At 32.1% G+C, this 19,889-nt stretch overlaps 1 protein-coding gene across 3 annotated transcripts; it reads left to right on the plus strand.

The window, feature by feature from the left end:
* Nucleotides 1-7,173: 7,173 nt before the first annotated feature.
* On the plus strand, nucleotides 7,174-17,765 carry LOC105786354 (1,4-alpha-glucan-branching enzyme 1, chloroplastic/amyloplastic). Of its 3 annotated transcripts, none has more exons than XM_052635386.1 (22): nucleotides 7,174-7,328; nucleotides 8,097-8,251; nucleotides 8,542-8,762; nucleotides 9,415-9,513; nucleotides 10,077-10,119; nucleotides 10,264-10,323; nucleotides 10,836-10,916; nucleotides 11,799-11,915; nucleotides 12,353-12,436; nucleotides 13,354-13,475; nucleotides 13,649-13,768; nucleotides 14,331-14,460; nucleotides 14,562-14,672; nucleotides 14,908-15,036; nucleotides 15,177-15,280; nucleotides 15,390-15,534; nucleotides 15,747-15,894; nucleotides 15,995-16,095; nucleotides 16,324-16,401; nucleotides 16,529-16,684; nucleotides 16,882-16,956; nucleotides 17,050-17,765. In XM_052635386.1, exons 3-22 carry the CDS (start codon nucleotides 8,569-8,571, stop codon nucleotides 17,251-17,253), a joined length of 2,301 nt encoding a protein of 766 aa, XP_052491346.1. In that variant the 5' UTR covers nucleotides 7,174-7,328; nucleotides 8,097-8,251; nucleotides 8,542-8,568; the 3' UTR covers nucleotides 17,254-17,765. The 3 variants fall into 3 exon arrangements, with proteins under 3 accessions (XP_052491346.1, XP_012468190.1, XP_012468191.1); XM_012612736.2 differs by having other exon boundaries at nucleotides 7,185-7,465; XM_012612737.2 differs by having other exon boundaries at nucleotides 7,318-7,465; nucleotides 8,102-8,251.
* Nucleotides 17,766-19,889: the final 2,124 nt, after the last annotated feature.

The raw sequence follows: 19,889 nt of genomic DNA on the forward strand, positions 1-19,889 counted from the left end.
TTCTCCTCCTCTACCTATGATTTTTTTCCGAATGGGTTTCTACGTAAAATTTATGTGTTTTATTTTTCCTTTTCTTATTGTTTTGCGATCGTTCTATTGCCATTATCGACGTCTATTATAACAAATTGGTATCAGAGTTTTTGGGTTGCTTGTCTCAATCACAGTAATGGTGACAATGAAGTACAATATTTTGCTATTGGATCGCAACACTATATTCACATTGTGACAGGTAATGATGTAGGCAGCTCTTGCGTAGATGGATTTGGAAGATGCCCTGCTAGGGTTAGATAAGATGCCTTCGACATTGACATTTGAAGAGAAGAAGTGTAAATATCAAAAAGCTTTAACGCAATTACATCTGCATCTACGGAATGAAATTCTATAGGACATGTTGAAGGAGAATATCGTCACTGCATTATGGGCAAAGTTGGAGCAATTATGCATGTCGAAAACCCTAACTAGTAAGTTGTATCTGAAGCAACGTCTTTACTCTCATCATTTGGAAGAAAGTATGTATGTGCTCGAACACTTAACTGTGTTTAAAGCAATTGACTCAAACTTAGAGGCCATAGAGGTTCAGTATGATAAATAAGATTTAGGGTTAATTTTACTTTATTCGTTGCCCCCGTCTTATTCAACCTTTAGAGACACGATTTTGTATAGTCACGAATCTCTCAAAGTTGATGAAGTCTATGTTTCCTTAGCATCGTATGACAAGATAAAACATCTTGCGGCTAGATCTGACTCTCAGGAAGAGGGTCTCATTATCAAGTTTTGATAGTTTAATGATCTGATAGCGATATTTATTCTTCTTTTAGCTCAAGAAACTAACGAAGGTTCCAGCAACAAGGGAACATGACCTGTTGTGTAAATTCTTATTAAAATTTCTAGTAAGTTCCTTCTTACTTCCATGTGTTGTGAATTTCATTGTTGTATATATATAGGGTGTAAGGTAAGTAATCTCTCTCAGAAACGTATGAACGAAGTTTCTCTCGGTGATTTTAATCTAGTGTCATCAGTATGAATACAGTTAGTCTGTGTTATGAGGTAAATACCATCCTTCATGCTTAAGCCAGTACCACCAAAATGTGATACATAATAAGTGATATATGAGATGTGATGATGAAGAAAGGGATTGTGTTTGTGATGCCTTCGGTAGGGCAAAAGAAAGGGATTATGTTTGTGATGCCTTCGGTAGGGCAACTATATTACAAATCGGAGCAAATCACGAGAAAATATATTTGGCTAAACCGAAACGATATGAGGAGTTAAAATGGAGTATGTATAGGAAAATGACTGTCTGATCTGCTTCTGATTCTGAATTTTGGGTATGAGGCTGGCATAAGGATGGGTTGTATATGTCATGTTAAGATAGCGAATAGTATTCACCCATTTATCATGTAAGTGGGTGTATCGAGTTTTGTTTGTATTTTATGAACGTCGTTGGGCGTATTATGATCATACTATTTAGACTCTTCTGAAAAGTTTGGTATTATCTTGAGTATTAAGGTGTATGACTTATATGTGCTATCTTTATCTTTGGAACTCACTAAGTTCGTATGAATTTATTCTGTTATCTTTTACTTCTCAGGCGTGTTGATTGAAATAAAGAATTCTGTTGAAGAGACTACGCTAGAGAATCGTTGATTGTGAGCCATCTGGTTTACTATTCTGTCAAGATAATGTTTTATGAGAAGCTTTGCAAACTTTCAATGCTTGTATGTAGTCTAGTATACCCTCTTCTATGATTTCGCCTTTTTGAACATATACGCCAACTAGTTTTAAATGTTGTTTAAACTACCAATGATGTACCTTGAAACTATTGAATGAGAATAACTTGTCTTATGTTTTATACATATTTAAACTTGCAAATCATATAAATTCTGTCATTTGTTGTTTAAAAATGTTTTCCTAATTTATCATTAATTTGATTGTTTTGTCTTATTCCTAGGGTTCACGCCCAGTTCTTAAATATTTAATAAAATTTAACATTATTTTTTAAATTTGTAAGTGTCCAGTTGTGGCATTTTCTACTCAGATTATGTGTTCGGGTCGGGTAGAGAGTGTTACATGTATCGTTGGTTTATCCTAGACTAGTAACCTCAATACGATGTCAGCTTGTGTGAGCAACCTTGATCATTGTCAGCTTGTGTGAGCAAAACCATCCCGTGTATTCGAGTTTAATTTACTATAGTTCTCTCAGGCAAAACCTTAACCTAATGAAATGGGAAACATTGAAATGGTTTAGATACAGATTGAATCATAAATGTTTCTAATGTGAGTTGTTATATATATGATCTTTGTTACAAGTTCATTTTATGAAAGTTTACTAACTGATTGGTGGTATATGATGCTATGCATTAGCTATCTCAACATATGCCAAAGAATGCCAAATTGAATTGTTATTGTGTTAAATGTTTAGTTTATTAAATTATCGAGGTAAGTTCAGTAAATTTCATATGAACTTATTAAGTATTCAATATGCTTACCCCATTGTTTTCCCTTCCCTTATAGATTTCACCTTGAGGAACATGTCAAGCGAATCATTCGAAGCTCACACCATCCCCTTTTTGAATCAGTAGCTTTTCAATTGTTTAAAGTCCGAAATTGTGGCATGTACATAAGTGTTATGTATTTGTTAAGTTTTGAATGTTAGTCAGGGTTTTAAACCTATCTAATGCTTGATTTTGGCAATGTTAATACTTAGTTGAAATGGTTGGTTTTGGTAAATGTGTTTGAGTTATGTTCGATGATTTAAAATAGCATGTTTGAATATGGTTTGACATAGACAAGAAGATGGAATTGAATAGCTAATTGATTGGATGAATGGTATGAAATTGAATAAGTTGAAATGGTATAATTTATGATAAATGGAACTTATATTGAATTGATCATATGGAAATGGTTAAATGGATTGTTTTGGTATGTGTTTGAAGTGGTTTGGTACAGGTGAAGCTAGCCAATTATGTTTAAAATGATAAGTTTGTGTGGAAGCTTTGAAATAGGTACCAAATGACTTAAAATTTACCAAAAATAAAGTCCTCGTGTCGACGAGCAATTTTCCTTATTTCAACGTCGACCGACAGTGAGTAACGTTACGGCGTCGAGTGGCCTGAGGTCATGACGTGACCTGCTATTTTGGTGATGTCACGACGTCGACCCTAAAGTTTTAAAACTTTACATTTTGGTCCTATTTTGAGCTCGGATCAATAAAAGAGCTTTTGTAAGCTCGATTAAGTCTCAAATTTGATTGTGTAACTTAATGTAAATGTGTTTAACACTTAATTGCATCTTTGAATAAATTTTTACTATATAATTGACGGTAGTTACTCCGGCAATGAATGTGACATCCTGTAGCTTGGACTCGACGATCGGGTCAAGTGAGGGGGCTTACAATTAAGTATTTAACGGTGGGTGCCTAAAATTTTAAAATTTGAAAACTTTGGTGATGAAATTGAAAGTTTTTTTAAGTTGGATGACCAAAATAGAACCTACTCAAAAGTTAGGTGACCACCAGATAATTTACCCTAAAATAAGTCAACCGTAATCACAAATAATATACACGTCAAAAGAATTATAACCATAATCAAAATCATTAAAATGCATAGAACTGAACTAAAATACGTCCAAATTTAAATTAGAAAAATTTGGACAATGTCTATTTATTGTGTGACTTAAATCATAATAAATTCTGGAAGAACCTAATCATGCTGTTCATGAATTTTAAGCTCATACTTATAATGGACATAGAAGCAATGTAAAGGAGTGAAAGTTTGACACTTACCATATCATAATTCAATTGTCTTATTTAGAGGAGTCCATAAGTTAAGTTAGATTGAATTCATTTTCCGACCTAACCCAAAATATGAATAAAAATTATCAAGTGACTCATATTCATAAATAATTAACCTTAATTTATTTAAGCTTGCATGTATTGTTTATTAATTTTTTATTGTTTAGTAATTTTATATGTCTTTTCTTTTATTAAAATTTTAAATATAATAAAACTTAACTTGTTTTTAATATTTATATTATAATATTTTATAAATAATTTTCAATCATAGGTATTTATAAAATAAAAAAGGGTGGGTCAAACAAAAAAATAGCTTGGACTATGTATATTGTTAGTCAAGTTATTCCTATATTTTAAATGAATCTAAATTTTAGGACCGATAAAAAATATAAAACCGAAAAATCAATTTAAAATATGATATTTGGATAATTTTTGGAATATAAATTAAAAAAATTACGATTATCCAAACCAAACTGAATTCTTTTACTAAGAAACCATTAATCATTCAACCAAAAAGGCACGAACATATAAAAATCTAATTTGCTTTAACCTGTTGTTTGAAACCCCCATAGTAATTTCATCCCTCAACAAAAAGGGGAATGACAAAAAGCCATTTGATACCAAGAATTTGAGAGTATATGCTTTGAAGGATGATGACGAAAGAAGGATGGGGCCTTGATTATGACCTTTGTTGGCACTTGCCTCCTATTTTGGGGATGACAACCATAAATCTACCGTAGAGGACATTGCGTCGTTATCTAATTCAACCACATTTCCAATGGAATCCTTCTTATATGCCCTCATGATATTTTCTTTAGTGAGATATTCTTTTCATTTCTTATAATAGTTTTGATTCAAATCAAGTTAATCTTTTAAACGAAAGATAAGTTGGTAAAAGTATCATAAATGTATTTTTATTAAAACTTAGATTGTGGTTTGCCTCCTTACTAAAAAAAATAGATAAATTAGTTCATATATATTAGATCAAAGATTAATCTGGTCATTCTATTAAAAATTCAATCTAATTCTATCGTTAAAATTTAGTTCATGTACATCAGCATGAGATACAAGTAGTACGCTACGTGCCACTTTTTGGTTATCTCATTAACCATGCCAGTTTTTAACAATAAACATAGATGAAATTTTTAGCAAAAATGATCAATTTACACTTTGATCTAATATCTAAAAATTAATTTATCTATTTTTTAAGTTGAGAGAACAAAATCGCCCTCCAAATAAGTTATATCATAAATATTTTTCATCCACAAAATCCAAATTTAAAACTTATTCTATTTTTTAACCATTGACCTAGAAGCAGAAGTATTCATGGGTCGGATCGGGTCGAGTTTGATCCGGACCTAAGCACGACATTAACATATTTTATGTTTGTATAAACCCAACCTAACTTAAAATATGAGTTAGACGAGTAACTTGATCCATGAACAAATCTATATCTAAAAGTATTGATGTCCTTGTGCTGCTCTTTGGTATTTATATGGTTTTATCAAATGAAAAATATCTTCCACAGTTGTTGAGCAACGGTTGCACTTCTGCTATATGCCAAGCATTGCAGGAGCCACTGGGATACATAAAAATCAAATATCATTTCATCATAAAAAAATTAGTTCAACAATCACTGAACCCAAAAATTTTATGTAAAATTCTAACAGCACATACAAAATTATATTGATTAATATAATCAAATAAAAGGGTAATTTTGTCTTAAAATTTATACTTCGTCTATCATCTTAGATAATTTAAGAAAGAGATTGTAATGAGATTACATCGTAATGAGAGATTACAGAATGACCAAAATATTGATAATCCATAAATTATAATCTCCTTATAGAACACAACATTACATTTGGCCAACCAAATGTCCCCTTAAGATATTTTCATTTTCTTCAAATAAAATTAAAATCTTTTTCCATCGATAAGATCCTTGACTTCCTCACTTTCTCTCGATTAAGTCCATCTATCTCATCATCATCGTCACTTTTGTAAGCTTTAATATCTACTTCAACTTCTCCACATTAATCTAAATTTGTAGAATTTTTTAGATTTAGGATCAAATTGATAGAATTTGTAAATATCAAGAGCTAAATTTGTTATTAAACCAATAAAAAATTTAGGCTTAAGGGTGTAAAAAGCCCTCAAACTTTTTCAAAAAAAAAAGTAATTAAGCCCCTACTTTTTTTTTTTGCATTCATTTGGGTACTTGAACTTTCAAAATATTTTGAAGCCCTCAAACCTTTTCAAAAAAAGCAATTAAGCCCCTACTTTTTTTTTTCACTCAATTGGGTACTTAAACTTTCAAAATGCATCAAAAATACCCTCAAACTTTTTTCAAAAAAAGTAGTTAAGCCATGCTTTTATTAAAAATTAGAAAAAATTAAAATTAATAAAAGCTATAAATATTATTAAATTATAATAAAATATTAAAATATTAAAATTAGAAAAAATAAAATCATAAAAATATATAAAAATTATAAAATATATAGAAATATAAAATATAAAATTTTATAAAGTCGTAAGAAAATTATACAAAATATAAAGAAATATAATTTTGTAAAAAATTATAAAACTATCATACCAAAAGAGCATTTTATAATTTTTCTATAACTTTTATAGATTTTTTATCATTTTTACCACATGTCACAAAGTGTGTTGACACGTGATGACTTTAATTAGAAAAGAACTAGGGTTATTAATTTTTAATGATTTTTATAAAATTTTATTTTTTACGATTTTATAAAAATCTAATTTTAATAAGTTTTAATTTTTTATTAAAATTTAATAATTTTTATAATTTTTTCTATTTTTGCTTTTTGAAAAATTTTGAGGTCATTTTAATGCATTTTGAAAGTTCAAGTACCCAATTGAGTGAAAAAAGTAGGGCTTAATTATTTTTTGAAGAAATTTGAGGTCTTTTGATGTATTTTGAAACTTCAAGTGATCAATTGAGGAAAAAAAAAGAGGGGCTTAATTGATTTTTTATTAAAAAGTTTGAGGACTTTTATAACTTTAAACAAAAAGTTTACTTATTAAAATTAAAATTTAATTTTAAAAATTGGAGTGATTAAAACGAAAAAAATTAATAATTGTATGAATAAGTTTTTGAATAAAATAAAAGAAGAAAAATAGAAATAGTAGGTTCAAGCATTAGCGCCGTTCCTTCCTCATCTCTTGTGCTAAGCAAAATCCATGTGGCGGGGTCATCGATATTCAACTTCATTTCACTAAAATAAAAATGAAAATGGACGGTTGAGAATGAATTTTGGATGTCTTCCTTTTGCCAAATCTATCATTTTACACCTATCCCCGTGCATTTCTTCACATCACACGTAGCACCTTACAAATAAATAATATATATATATATTTTTTTAATTTTGTTTTCCTTCACTCTCGTTCACGCTACTCTCGGTGTTTGTAGCTTCCAGTGGCGAGAATTTTTCTCTTCTTCTCTCCTTTTTCTTCTCTTTTTCTGGATCTGTCATTATTTTCTTGCTTTCCAAACAGAAAATAAATAAATAAAGTAAGTAATGGTTTACAGTGTGTCTGATTTACGATTACCTTGTTCGCCTTCAGTTTACAGTTTCAGCCAGTCTAGTTTCAATGCCTCTCGTAGAAGTAGCAGTTTCTCTTTATTGTTGAAGAAGGATCTCTTTTCTCGTATTCTCTCTCTCTCTCTCTTTATACTTCTTATTGTTTTCATTTTTAGATTTATGATTCTGTTTATGTTTCCTATTATATATTTTTATGCAATTTTTTATTCAGAGCGAGATTTATTTATTTTTGTTTTTAACTTATTCGATGTAACATATAATCAATCTAATTTTATTTTTATTGGTTAGCTTGAGTCACGCGGGAAGGAAATGTATGCAAGTTCGATGTTGTATGCTTTATGAGATATAGAATTAAGGAAATTGTTTTAAATATTAGTTTATTAATAGTTAAATCTTCTTTGATTTAGCTAGTGATCCTGGTATGTTGTAAGCGTTAATATTGAATTAAAAGAGGTGAATTGATCAACATACTTCAAAATATTACTGCTAAGTTTTTTACTCTGTTTTTTTAAAAAAAAAAGAAGTAATAGTTGCTAACGAGGGAAGCTTAGTTTAAAGTTGAAATTGGAATTTTAAGAAGGATGATTGCAGTGTGATGACCGAAATACTTCGGCAGAAAAAAAAAAGCTTTTGCCAGTATAATTTTAGTATTGTCAAAAGAATGCCATGGAAGGTGACTGCTTTCATGATCATTTGATTTCCACTATGTAGAAAATTGATTTGATGCTTGCTTGTAGGGAAGATCTTTGCGCAAAAATCTTCTTATGATTCGGACTCGTCGCCCTTAACTGTTGCATCCAAGAAAGTGCTTGTTCCTGATGATCAGGGTGAGGGTGCTTCATCCTTGACAGATGAATTGGAAAGCCCTAGCACTATTTCAGATGATCCACAGGTTTGCCATTTTCTGAGAATAATGCACTGTATTTTTTTATGGAAATGTTAGATTTTAGTTTTACTGTGTGCAACTTTCATGAGTTTATGATATAGGATTGAATTGAGAAATGGAAGTTTGAGATGGTGTTGATGTCAATCAAGCGTGTTGGTTCTCTGAAACAGTTCTGACTTGTTATCGAAAACTTTTGTTTCTAGAACTATCTCTTTTTTGGAAGAAAAATTATTGTAAATGACATAAAATGCTGCGGAATAACTGTCTATTCCAAATTAATTGTGATTTTGTTATAGGTAATTCATGATGTAGAAAGTGAAGAGATGGAAGATGATACGAAAATTGAGGTCGAAGAACAAGAATCTGCTCCTAAGGAGCTGTCTACCCCTTTAAAGAGGAAAATAAGTACCGAGAAAAGTGAGGCAAAACCAAGAACCATTCCTCCTCCTGGTATAGGACAGAAAATATATGAAATAGATCCATCACTGTTGGATTTCCGTCAACATCTTGATTACCGGTAAGATCATCCTATACTTATATGTGTTTCGTGTCATAATTTGAGTTCAAATGTTGAGTCTCCTCTGGCCTTTATAAGATGGCTGTAGATTTCAGTTCTCTAGTTTGTTGGAATCTTTTTGCTATATTGTCTTTAGTTGCTTGCACACTGCGTTTTCCTATCTGTATTGTGCCAGACTTGCTGCTGGTCTTTGGAGGTCCATATTGGTATCTGGGTAGGAACTCGGCGAATACACTGTCTTTGCATGTCTCCTATTTGCAGTTAGCTACATGTGGTATATGAATATTTTTGCATTCTAACTACTGGGATGTCGACACTTATGGTCTTATCTTTATATGTTCATTTGAACACCAACGTGAGGAATTGTAGTTTGTGTTGGAATCTCTTTTCTAAAACATGTCAAACTTTCATGTGCCTAATTAACTTGCTTATTTTAGATGTCATCTGACTTGCCAGATTTATTTGAGGTTGTTTTCACTGCATAGTTCCCTGCTGCTTTATGTCTTGTAACATCGATTTTTTCCTCTTCCATTATGTTCTTATTTTGTCCCTGTCCTGTCCCGTCCTGTCTTTTATATATATAAATATTCTAAATTGAACAGGTTAAAAAATGTTATGATTTGATTACCTTGTACATTCTGTCAAATTACAGGTATGCACAATACAAGAGAATGCGTGAGGAAATTGACAAGTATGAAGGTGGTTTAGAAGTGTTTTCTCGCGGCTATGAGAAGCTTGGCTTCATAGGCAGGTTTGCATTCTTCCCATATCTGGTTGTTAGCATGGTTATATCTTTTGTAGTGGTAGTGTTGCATGTTTATTGCTGCTCCCATTGTTGCATGAATTTTTTTTTAACTCATTCTGGTTGAAATAAACAATTTTCATTAAATGAAATTAGTGTTGGAATATTCTTGTAATTAATATTTGTGTGGGAACAGTGCAAGTGATTTTCCAGAACTTTTATATGTTTAAAATTCAGGCAGATTAGTCCAAGGTAAAAAAAAAAAAAAGAAGTTCCTTGATGCTCAATGAAGTGTGAAGCATATGATTCTTCAATGCAAGTAAAATTTGAGAAATTTTATCCGAGCCCTTAGAATTAGTCCCTTCTCTATTGTATCTTTATATATTTATTTATTTTTGTGGATGTCTTTCCTTGTTTACTTCATGGTTTCTTTGTATCACATTGCTAAATAGCTACCTTTTAACTTTAATCTTTAGTAAAAATGTTTTTCTCCGTTCATTTTTATGTCTTAGAAGTCATTTTCTGATATGTCTATGTTGCTTTTTCTGATTATAATCTCATCTGGCTTTCAGTGAGATGGGAATAACTTACAGGGAGTGGGCACCAGGAGCTAAGGTTTACTATGCATCATTTTAATATTTTGAGATTTTAACCGTAAATTTTATAAACTTCCATCCAATCAGAAAAGTATTATTAACTTTTAGGTGTTCTGTCTTCTTCTCAATTGTCGTGATTATTGTATTGCATTTTCTTTTTCAGTCAGCAGCACTGATAGGAGATTTTAACAATTGGAACCCTAATGCTGATATTATGAACCGGGTATGTTATGCTTTCTTCTGTAAGAACAAATATCACCTGTCCATTACTTATTAATTGATATTTTCCATGTCTCGATGAACTGTTCTACCGTTGATGGATTACTCGACAGAAAGTGTAGTGAAGAATCTGCTTTGTCATCTTTTCACGAGTCCATTATATCTTATGTCATGATCATGATGAAGTTAAAACTTAATTAAGCTTGATTTTTTCAAAATACTTCGCCTAATTTCAAATCTAAATGTAAATACTTCGCCTAATTAGGTAGAGTTGGTATAATTCGAAGCTCCAAATGGAAAAGTTAAGAAGATAAACCTTATCAAAGCTTTTGTAATGAAGTAAAAATTCTCAGTCTTGTCTATATCACAGTTAATTTTATCAGCAGATACTTGTATTTAAGGCATGCTGTCTAAGTTTTTGACTTACATTGACAGTGATCTCTTTTGTAATTTTACATTCCGACTCTATTTTCCATCTAGTGTTTAATTCTAAAAATATTATTATTATTTTAACAGAATGAATTTGGTGTCTGGGAGATCTTTTTGCCTAATAATGCTGATGGTTCACCAGCAATTCCCCATGGTTCTCGAGTGAAGGTAAATTACCTGCAGATAAATATCAATTTCGCTAAGGAAAGTTATTGCTTTTACATTCAAAAGGCTACTTGTATATTATTCCTTCTTCCAGTTTTTCGATTCAGAGAAAAAAAAAACTATAAAATTGCAACTCTTTCCTTATACATCAACAATGTAATTATTTAACCTTTTAATCATGAACTGTGGACCAGGAACCTTTAAGTATGACTCGGTTTTCTACACTGATCCTATTGCATGTCTAATTAGCAGAAATCTCTATTGCATAAAAAATTGCAGTATATGATTTTAACATTGTTTTGTACTACAACCTTTACTAAAACTCACGCCACAAAGGTGTGCTACTAAATGATTTAAAAAAACAAAATTGGATTTTTTTTCTCCTTTTAAATCTAATAGAGAATATTTAATTGTAGGAATAGCTTGTAATATGATAAGGAAAACTTGCACTACAATGAGGAGAAAAATAGGACATTTCAGAAGGCTATCTTCTGAGTTTGATAGAAAATGAGTTCTACAATTTAAAAATAATTCCAAGTTCATATTAGTTTGAAGAGAGTGGCTTTTAGTATTGTAAGATGAATGTCTGTTGAGGAACTAGTAATATGCTGTATAGATCGGTCACGGAAGGCAATATCATATTTAAATTGCAGCATTTTCTTTGAGGCTGGATTGTGACAACAACCTTCTCTAAACAAAATTGTTCAAGTTAGCTTAGCTCAAATCAAACTAATTCCCACCTAAAAGGAAGAGAGAGAGAAAAGACAAAGATGGAAAAATGAAGAACGTTTTCTTTAACTGGTGGACTGTTATGATCATGTCAACCATCATTAATTGAAAGCTCCTTTCCATGTCTATTTTAACTTTTTGACTGAATAATTGTAGATTCGTATGGAAACTCCATCTGGGATTAAGGACTCCATTCCTGCTTGGATCAAGTTCTCAGTTCAAGCACCGGGTGAAATCCCATACAATGGAATATACTATGATCCGCCAGAAGAGGTATTTTTAGTGTTTGTTTGTTCTTTACATTTTGTTGGAAGCAGTAGAGGGCTATTCTTTGAACTATAAGCTTTTTAGATATTTGGAGTTTGTGTAAAATAGGAAGTACCAAGTAATGTTTGTGACAATCTTAAATGATTGCTTATATACATGGACAGCAGCATGCATGCAGACAAATATAAGTATATAAACACATATAGAATTTTTTATTCATCTTAGAATGAGTATATGAAGAGGTTGTTTCAATGAATCTCCTCCTTTATAACCTTGATGTTAAGACCAATTCCCTTGAAAAAAGGTTTTTAAGAAAACAAAGTCAGTTTCTAATTCCATTCTTTCTCTTCCAGTTTAATTGCTGCACAGCACGATCAACTTAGTTCAGTCTGTTATACGTGTCTCTTATCTTTTTGTTACTAATGATGTTGCTCTTGTGACAGGAAAAGTATGTATTCAAACACCCCCGGCCACAAAGACCAAAATCACTTAGAATTTATGAGTCACATGTTGGAATGAGTAGCCCGGTATGCATCTCCCTTTTCCTTGGCATGTAGCAAATTGTTAGTCAACTCTTCCACAAGTTCAGTTGCATATGGTTTTTTTAATTGTGGAGGATCATAAGTTCTATAAAATCTTCATTCAATGCTATAAAATGTGGGATCTTATTTTATATTCTATTTCTTTCTAGACTTGTTAGAATAAATCTTCCTCCTAGGCATTAGGACTGAAAGTAAAGCAGTAGTTTTTTAAGAAAATACATTTTACAGGAAAGTCATCATAGTTTGTACTTAAATTATCAAATTTTCCTCGCAAATTGGAAAAGGAAGAAAGAAGAGAAACATTATAAACTTGCATTAAACATAGTAAGGAGTACCAAACATGGTAGCTGGCTCAAATGGCCTGTGAATTTCTAAATCAAAATGTTAGTACCATCCTGCATCCTGATGGCAGAGTGGCCTCTCTTAAAGAGAAGACCCATTAAATTAAGTTCGCAAAAATCTATGTAGGTGTGTATGGTAAACTTTTGGTGCTCTTTGTTCAAATGAAATTAGGTTGTCCTTCCATTTGGATTGTACTGATTATGTATTTCGTAAATTTCTAAACCTGGTTGTTTTGAAAAGGCCAGAAATAATAGTATAGTGTGTTTTAATTGTTTTTACAGAAGAAGATTCTGACATCTAATCCTTATCCTTTGTTTAGGTAGTTCCATTCCATTGGTGGTTAAACATTTGACTTTGCATCAATAAACATTTTAGCCTTATGTTCGGTCTCACTATGGATAATGGCATATGCATATAATATAAGACTAACATGCTTGTATAGAATATGACTAACGTGCTAAAACTTAATGTTCATGCATTCTGTCATTCAAAGAAAAATTGTCCCACGAGCACCTTTTCTTTGTTACAATTCTCTTAGTATTATGAACTCTCTGATGTAGGAGCCAATGATTAACACATACGCCAACTTTAGAGATGATGTTCTTCCCCGTATTAAAAGACTTGGCTACAATGCTGTTCAGATCATGGCTATTCAAGAGCACTCATATTATGCTAGCTTCGGGTATTACCTCCATCGTAATATTAACTCAAATCTATTTGTTGCTGTGTATGTTTGTAAGTTTGTAAACTTGTAAACTTGTACTTTGTAAGTTTGTAAACTTGTACTAACTGCTATGTGGCAGATATAAGTAGACACACTTCTACTTATAACAAGTTGCATTTAATATTTTGCAGGTACCATGTGACAAACTTCTTTGCACCTAGCAGCCGCTTTGGAACCCCTGATGACCTCAAGTCACTGATAGATAAGGCTCATGAGTTGGGTATACTTGTTCTTATGGATATTGTGCACAGGTAATAATTAGATCTGCAGGAGAATATAATTTCTAGAAACATGCCCTTCAGCTATATTTGATGTTATACTTTTTGTGCAAACATTTTCCCTGATTGTTTTGTAAATAAAATGAAAACTTAAACTCTTCTTAGTTTGATGTTAGATTTTTTGTGCAAACAAAATTTCCTGGATTGTTTGTACAGGAAATGAGAACTTGAACTCTTATTCTTTTCCTGCTTTGGCTTTATGCTCATTTTTCCAGTAGACTTGATGCAAATATGGCCATGAGAATTTAGGCTCTTATTGGTTGTCACTTTTACTTCTTCGTTTCTCTAGTTGATTTTTGCTTCCTAAAAGGTTGCTAAAAAATAAATCTAAAAGGGAGAAGCAAAGTCGTAATTGATTGAGAATATATAAATGACTAGAATACTATAAAATTTCTAGTATGATTGTTCACGACCAGCTTGTTGTGAAAGCATTTGTTTGCTATATCCCCGTTCATTTTTATTCTATAGTTAAATTAAGTTGCTAATTTTATTTTCTTATCTACCTGTGTATCTGAATGATGTTTTATGAATACAGCCATGCTTCCAATAATGTGTTAGATGGGCTGAACATGTTTGATGGAACTGATGGTCATTACTTCCACACGGGGTCAAGGGGTCACCACTCGGTGTGGGATTCTCGCCTTTTTAATTACGGAAGCTGGGAAGTATGTACTTCTACCTAAACATTTCTTAATGAATAGCTTGTTGAAAGATTTTGGCTTCCTCCCTTCCAGTTGTAAATATTATTTCTTAATTGTTGCTTTAGGTACTAAGGTATCTTCTTTCAAATGCAAGATGGTGGCTGGAGGAATATAAGTTTGATGGGTACAGATTTGATGGTGTGACTTCAATGATGTACATCCATCATGGGTTGCAGGTATTATATACGACTGAATTTGGAGATTCTCCAATTTTATGATGTTATATAATAAGTTATTCATATGCTCAGATGTTAATTGCCCAGTTTTGACATTTTTTTGAAACTGATGTTACATTTGGTTCTTGCAAGTAGTGAAGCATCATTCTTTATGTCTGTTTCTTAACAATTTTTTCTCGAGGACTAAATGGTCTCCATGTCCTGCTTAATATTTGTTTTCCTGAACTTTCTGTAGGTAGGATTTACTGGAAATTACAATGAGTACTTTGGATATGCGACTGATGTAGATGCTGTTGTTTATCTGATGCTGGTTAATGATATGATTCACGGGCTCTATCCTGAGGCTGTCACCATTGGTGAAGATGTATGTTCTATAAACTCCTCTAAGGATCATCTTGAGCATCCCATGACTTATAAATTGTTATCAAGATGAGCAATTCTTTCAGGAGAATGTCAATGTCTTTTATCTTCATTGTTTTATTCATGCTATTGCAAATGCTATAGGTGAGTGGAATGCCTACATTCTGCATTCCTGTCCAAGATGGTGGTGTGGGATTTGATTACCGTCTTCACATGGCCATTGCTGATAAATGGATTGAGATTCTTAAGTGCGCATCTATCCAATTTAGAACTTTTTACCTTGTGATGACCTTTAAGTCACTGTCTTGTGAAATATTTGATAACTATATGTATGTTTTGCCATGTTATGTCATATAGAAAGAGAGACGAAGACTGGAAAATGGGCGAAATTGTTCACACGCTAACCAACAGGAGGTGGATGGAAAAGTGTGTTGCTTATGCTGAAAGCCATGACCAAGCTCTAGTTGGCGACAAAACAATAGCATTCTGGTTGATGGATAAGGTTAAATATGTTCTTACTTACATTCATGCTGACTAGTATTACATGCTTAGAAAGCTAACTGGCTATCGGAAATGCTTTTTTAACAATTCTTTTATATGTAGCCATTAGAAGTTTGCAATTATATTGCCTTTTGCTATGTTATAAATACAAAAAGATAGAGCCAAATTAGCTTTATAATCTTTAATATAATTAGTTTCAATTCCTTTTTGCAGGATATGTATGAGTTTATGGCTCTAGATAGACCAAGTACTGCACTTATAGATCGTGGCATTGCATTACACAAAATGATTAGGCTCGTTACAATGGGACTAGGTGGAGAAGGATACTTGAATTTCATGGGAAATGAATTTGGACATCCCGGTAAGTGTCAACTGGTTGTGAATCTTCCCAACATCTCATTCTTAGTATAAACTGGTGGTTCTTGAATGTGTGCTAATTTCTCCGTTGTTCTTTTCTTTAGAGTGGATTGATTTCCCAAGAGGTGACCAGCGTCTTCCTAATGGCGTAGTAATTCCTGGGAATGGTTACAGTTATGATAAATGTCGACGTAGATTTGATCTTGTAAATTTCCACTTCAATTCATATTTTGCTTGTGTTGTAATTTGTTGCAAGTTTGATAGTTATGCGATTTACTTTCATCTAAGGACTGGCAGCATTTTTACATTTTATTTTACTATCAACAAAGGGTATAGTTGATCCATACAGTGGTATGCGTATATGTCTCTGCTTTACCTGTGACTGTTCGCATGCCACCTCAAGGCATTGATATCTTTGGTTTTATGCAAACAGGGAGATGCCGACTATCTCAGGTATCGTGGGATGCAAGAATTTGATCAGGCTATGCAGCATGTTGAAGAGAAATATGGCGTAAGTATTGCTGGTGCTCACTGTTTTGCTGTTTTATACGTGCTAGCCTGTATGAATAGTCATTACACTCTACTTTCTGCTTCTTTAGAAAAGTAAAAATGATGCATGGTTGACTTTTTTAATTCAGTTCATGACTTCCGAGCACACATATATATCGCGGAAGGATGAAAAAGATAGGGTGATTGTCTTTGAAAGGGGCAACCTGGTTTTCGTATTCAACTTCCACTGGAATAACAGCTATTTTGACTACCGTGTGGGGTGTGCAAAACCAGGAAAGTACAAGGTATAATGTTTTCTGGATTCATGCATGCGGAACTTGAAAGAATTTGCATGTCTTTTGCTTTTCCACCGTACTCTTAATTATTCATATCCATGGATCATTGATTTTGTAATCTGGTTATTGATTCTTCAAATATAGTTTTGACAAAGTTAAGGTTGCTTGCCATGCAATGGTTAATATATATTTTTATCACCTTCCAGATTGTTTTGGATTCAGATGATCCATTATTCGGAGGCTTCGGTCGGCTTGACCATAATGCCGAATACTTCAGTTTTGTAAGATATTTTTATTACTCTTCCTATATACCATTGCTTTTAACATTCACTCTAGGGCTTTCTAACATTAAAACCCGACGGATGCTTTTACAGGAAGGATGGTTTGATGACCGGCCTCGGTCATTCATGGTGTATGCCCCAAACAGAACAGCAGTTGTTTACGCCCTAGTTGAAGATGAACCAAAAGTAGTCAACGATTTGGAACTTGTTGAAATTCCTGAAACTGTTAAACCAGCAGCAGCAGAACCTGTTAAAGAATCTGAACCTGATGAAGAATCAGAGCCTTTAGACAGCTAAACCTTTCTCGATAGCAGAATCTCGTGTTATTGACCATTCAAAGTCGTGTCAAGGAGCTGTCCCACTGAACACGGTATTTTTTGCTTAAAAATTACGTATTCCATGATCAGTAGTTTCACTGCCTAGGAGATGAAATGATCACAGATAAAACTTCCGTCAAATGCCGGCCGGGCATACAGGCGAAAATTCGAAGCAGTAGAAGGCAATTCTTTCATGAGCATTACAAAGGAAAAAGTGGACAACTATGTGGCATGCATGTAAATGCTTTCCGTGTTGTATGTGAAAATATAAGTTGCAGATACGGGGAACATGCTATTTACAGCAATGTGAGGTAATGGATTCCTTTTTAAGCTATTAATGTAATGACCGAATAATTTAATAAGAACAGTATTTCTGTATTTGTTCTTTCCATCTTTACATTGTAATCGTTACGGTGTAATTTGGTTGGATGTTTGCTAGAAAGAAAAATGTGTAATGTCAAAAATAACCCTTAATGTTTGGCTGTTTGGTCACTTCTGCCTTTTATGTTGTTTTAGAACACTTTCACCTTTTTCTTGTCAAATTGGTCAAATTTTAAAGGGCATGTTGATGTGGCCGTTAGTCAATATTAACTGTTGATATGGCGGTTCAAATATAATAAACTATTGGTGTGGTATTATTTTGTCTTATATATCATGTTAGGAAATAATTTTAAAATTAATAAAATTATTATTTATCTAATTTCTTCTGTTTACGGTCTCCGATCTTCTTTCCCATTGTTTCTTTAAAAACTTCAAAATCCATTATTGAGTTTCAATACCATCACCACCGTAAATCAACCTAAACATAATCTTATCAACATTACTGTTCACCCTTTTTACTAAGTCGGAAGTTTGAAAAAAAAAGTCAAAAAAGAGAAGAAAAAAAAGTAGAGAAAAATCATAAATAGAATCGGAGCCTCTAGTGGTCTTCTTTCAAATTCGAACAGTGGGTTGGACGCCAATACTATGAAGGGCATCATACTTCCGAACCGAGGGAATCAGAGTCTAAGAAGGAGATCGAAAGACATTTCATCAGAACTAGATCGTTTATTGTTTTACTCTTGTTTCAAATCCTTAATTCCCATATCTTGTTTTGATCTTCACCATTCCCATCTACTTCCTCGATCATTGAATCAAAATTTAAAAACCCCCAGAAATTGAATCTGACTCGTTTCCAATAAATTCCTTTTTTTTTTTTGTTAAATCAATTGATTATGTGAAGTAATGAAGTAAGATATATGGTGGTGGTGGTGGTGCTGGTGGTGGACGACTTAGTGGATGGGGTGGTAGAGGTGATTGGGACTGTGGGAGGGATAGAGAAGTAAAACAATAGAGAAAATAAATGGGGATAATGATGATATAATTTTATAAAAATAAAAAAAATAATTTTAATAATTTTAAAATCTGATATGGCATATAAGATAAAATAGTACCACGTCAATATTTAATTATATTTAAACCGTCAAGTCAGCGGTTAATGTTGGCTGTTAATCAATTAACAGCCACATCAATGTGTCTATTAAAAATTTATTAATTTGACCAAAAAAGACTATTTTTTGACATTAAACCAAACAAAAATTGAACTCACAATTTTATGTTCCTTCTTAATTCGGTCAAAGCAGGGGAGGACTATTGAGATTGGGCATTCGTTGCGAAGCTCTAAATTGGTGCATTGGGAGAAATTGAACTTTAGCGCGGTTAGATTTTTTTTATTATACTATTTATATTATACATGTCTGTTTTACAATTTATGTTTAGGGTTTGTGATTGTTCCTCTCAACAATGTTATCTCCAATATTTAAACTTATGTTTTCTCCTAAGGAGTGCAATCTACCTTACCATCATTGCATCTAACTATTTGTTGGTATTACCCTCAGATTTTTATGTAGAATTAAATGGATGAACGGGTGCATTATTTCATACATATATATATAATATGAATTTGATTTGACTGGATTAATCATTTTAAATTTAAATTAAAATAATGAAATAGTTAAGAGTAATAGTTTGATTTATTAAGTTAAGTTTTTGAACATCTAAAGACTAAAGATAATTTAAAATTTTGTCATATTTTGAGCTTGTTTGCACTTCCACTTTGGTGTAGTGATATTTGAGAAACATTTTCAGGAACATTTCTTTGAAATGCAAGATAAAATTGTTCTTTGGTAATTTATATATATATATATATATATATATATTGGAAGAGTTTGTTGTTGATAGTGGTTCTTTTAAAATATGATTGTCCAAAATTGATGTGTTTTGAATAACAATGGTTCTGGATGTAACTACTTTTGAAATACAGTAATTCTAAATAAGAGTTGTTTTGAACTTTAATTGTTCGATGAAGTTGTTTTCAAATAATAGTTACACTAAATGGCGTTATTTTAAATATAGTTATTCTCAAACAATGGTAGTTCTAAAGAATAATTATTCTAAACATTGGTTATTCTTTTGGAAGAAAAAATCAAGGAAACGTTACTACTTGTTCCAAATTAACTTTATTATTATCCTAAAAATGTAATTTTCTTAAATATAATCTTTTTGTTTCGGGAAGAGAAAATATTAATAACTAAAATTAGTTACAAACTTATTTATATTTTTCCAATTAAATTGATG

The sequence above is a fragment of the Gossypium raimondii genome, chromosome 1, assembly GCF_025698545.1.
Source record: "Gossypium raimondii isolate GPD5lz chromosome 1, ASM2569854v1, whole genome shotgun sequence".
NCBI classification, from domain to species: domain Eukaryota; kingdom Viridiplantae; phylum Streptophyta; class Magnoliopsida; order Malvales; family Malvaceae; genus Gossypium; species Gossypium raimondii.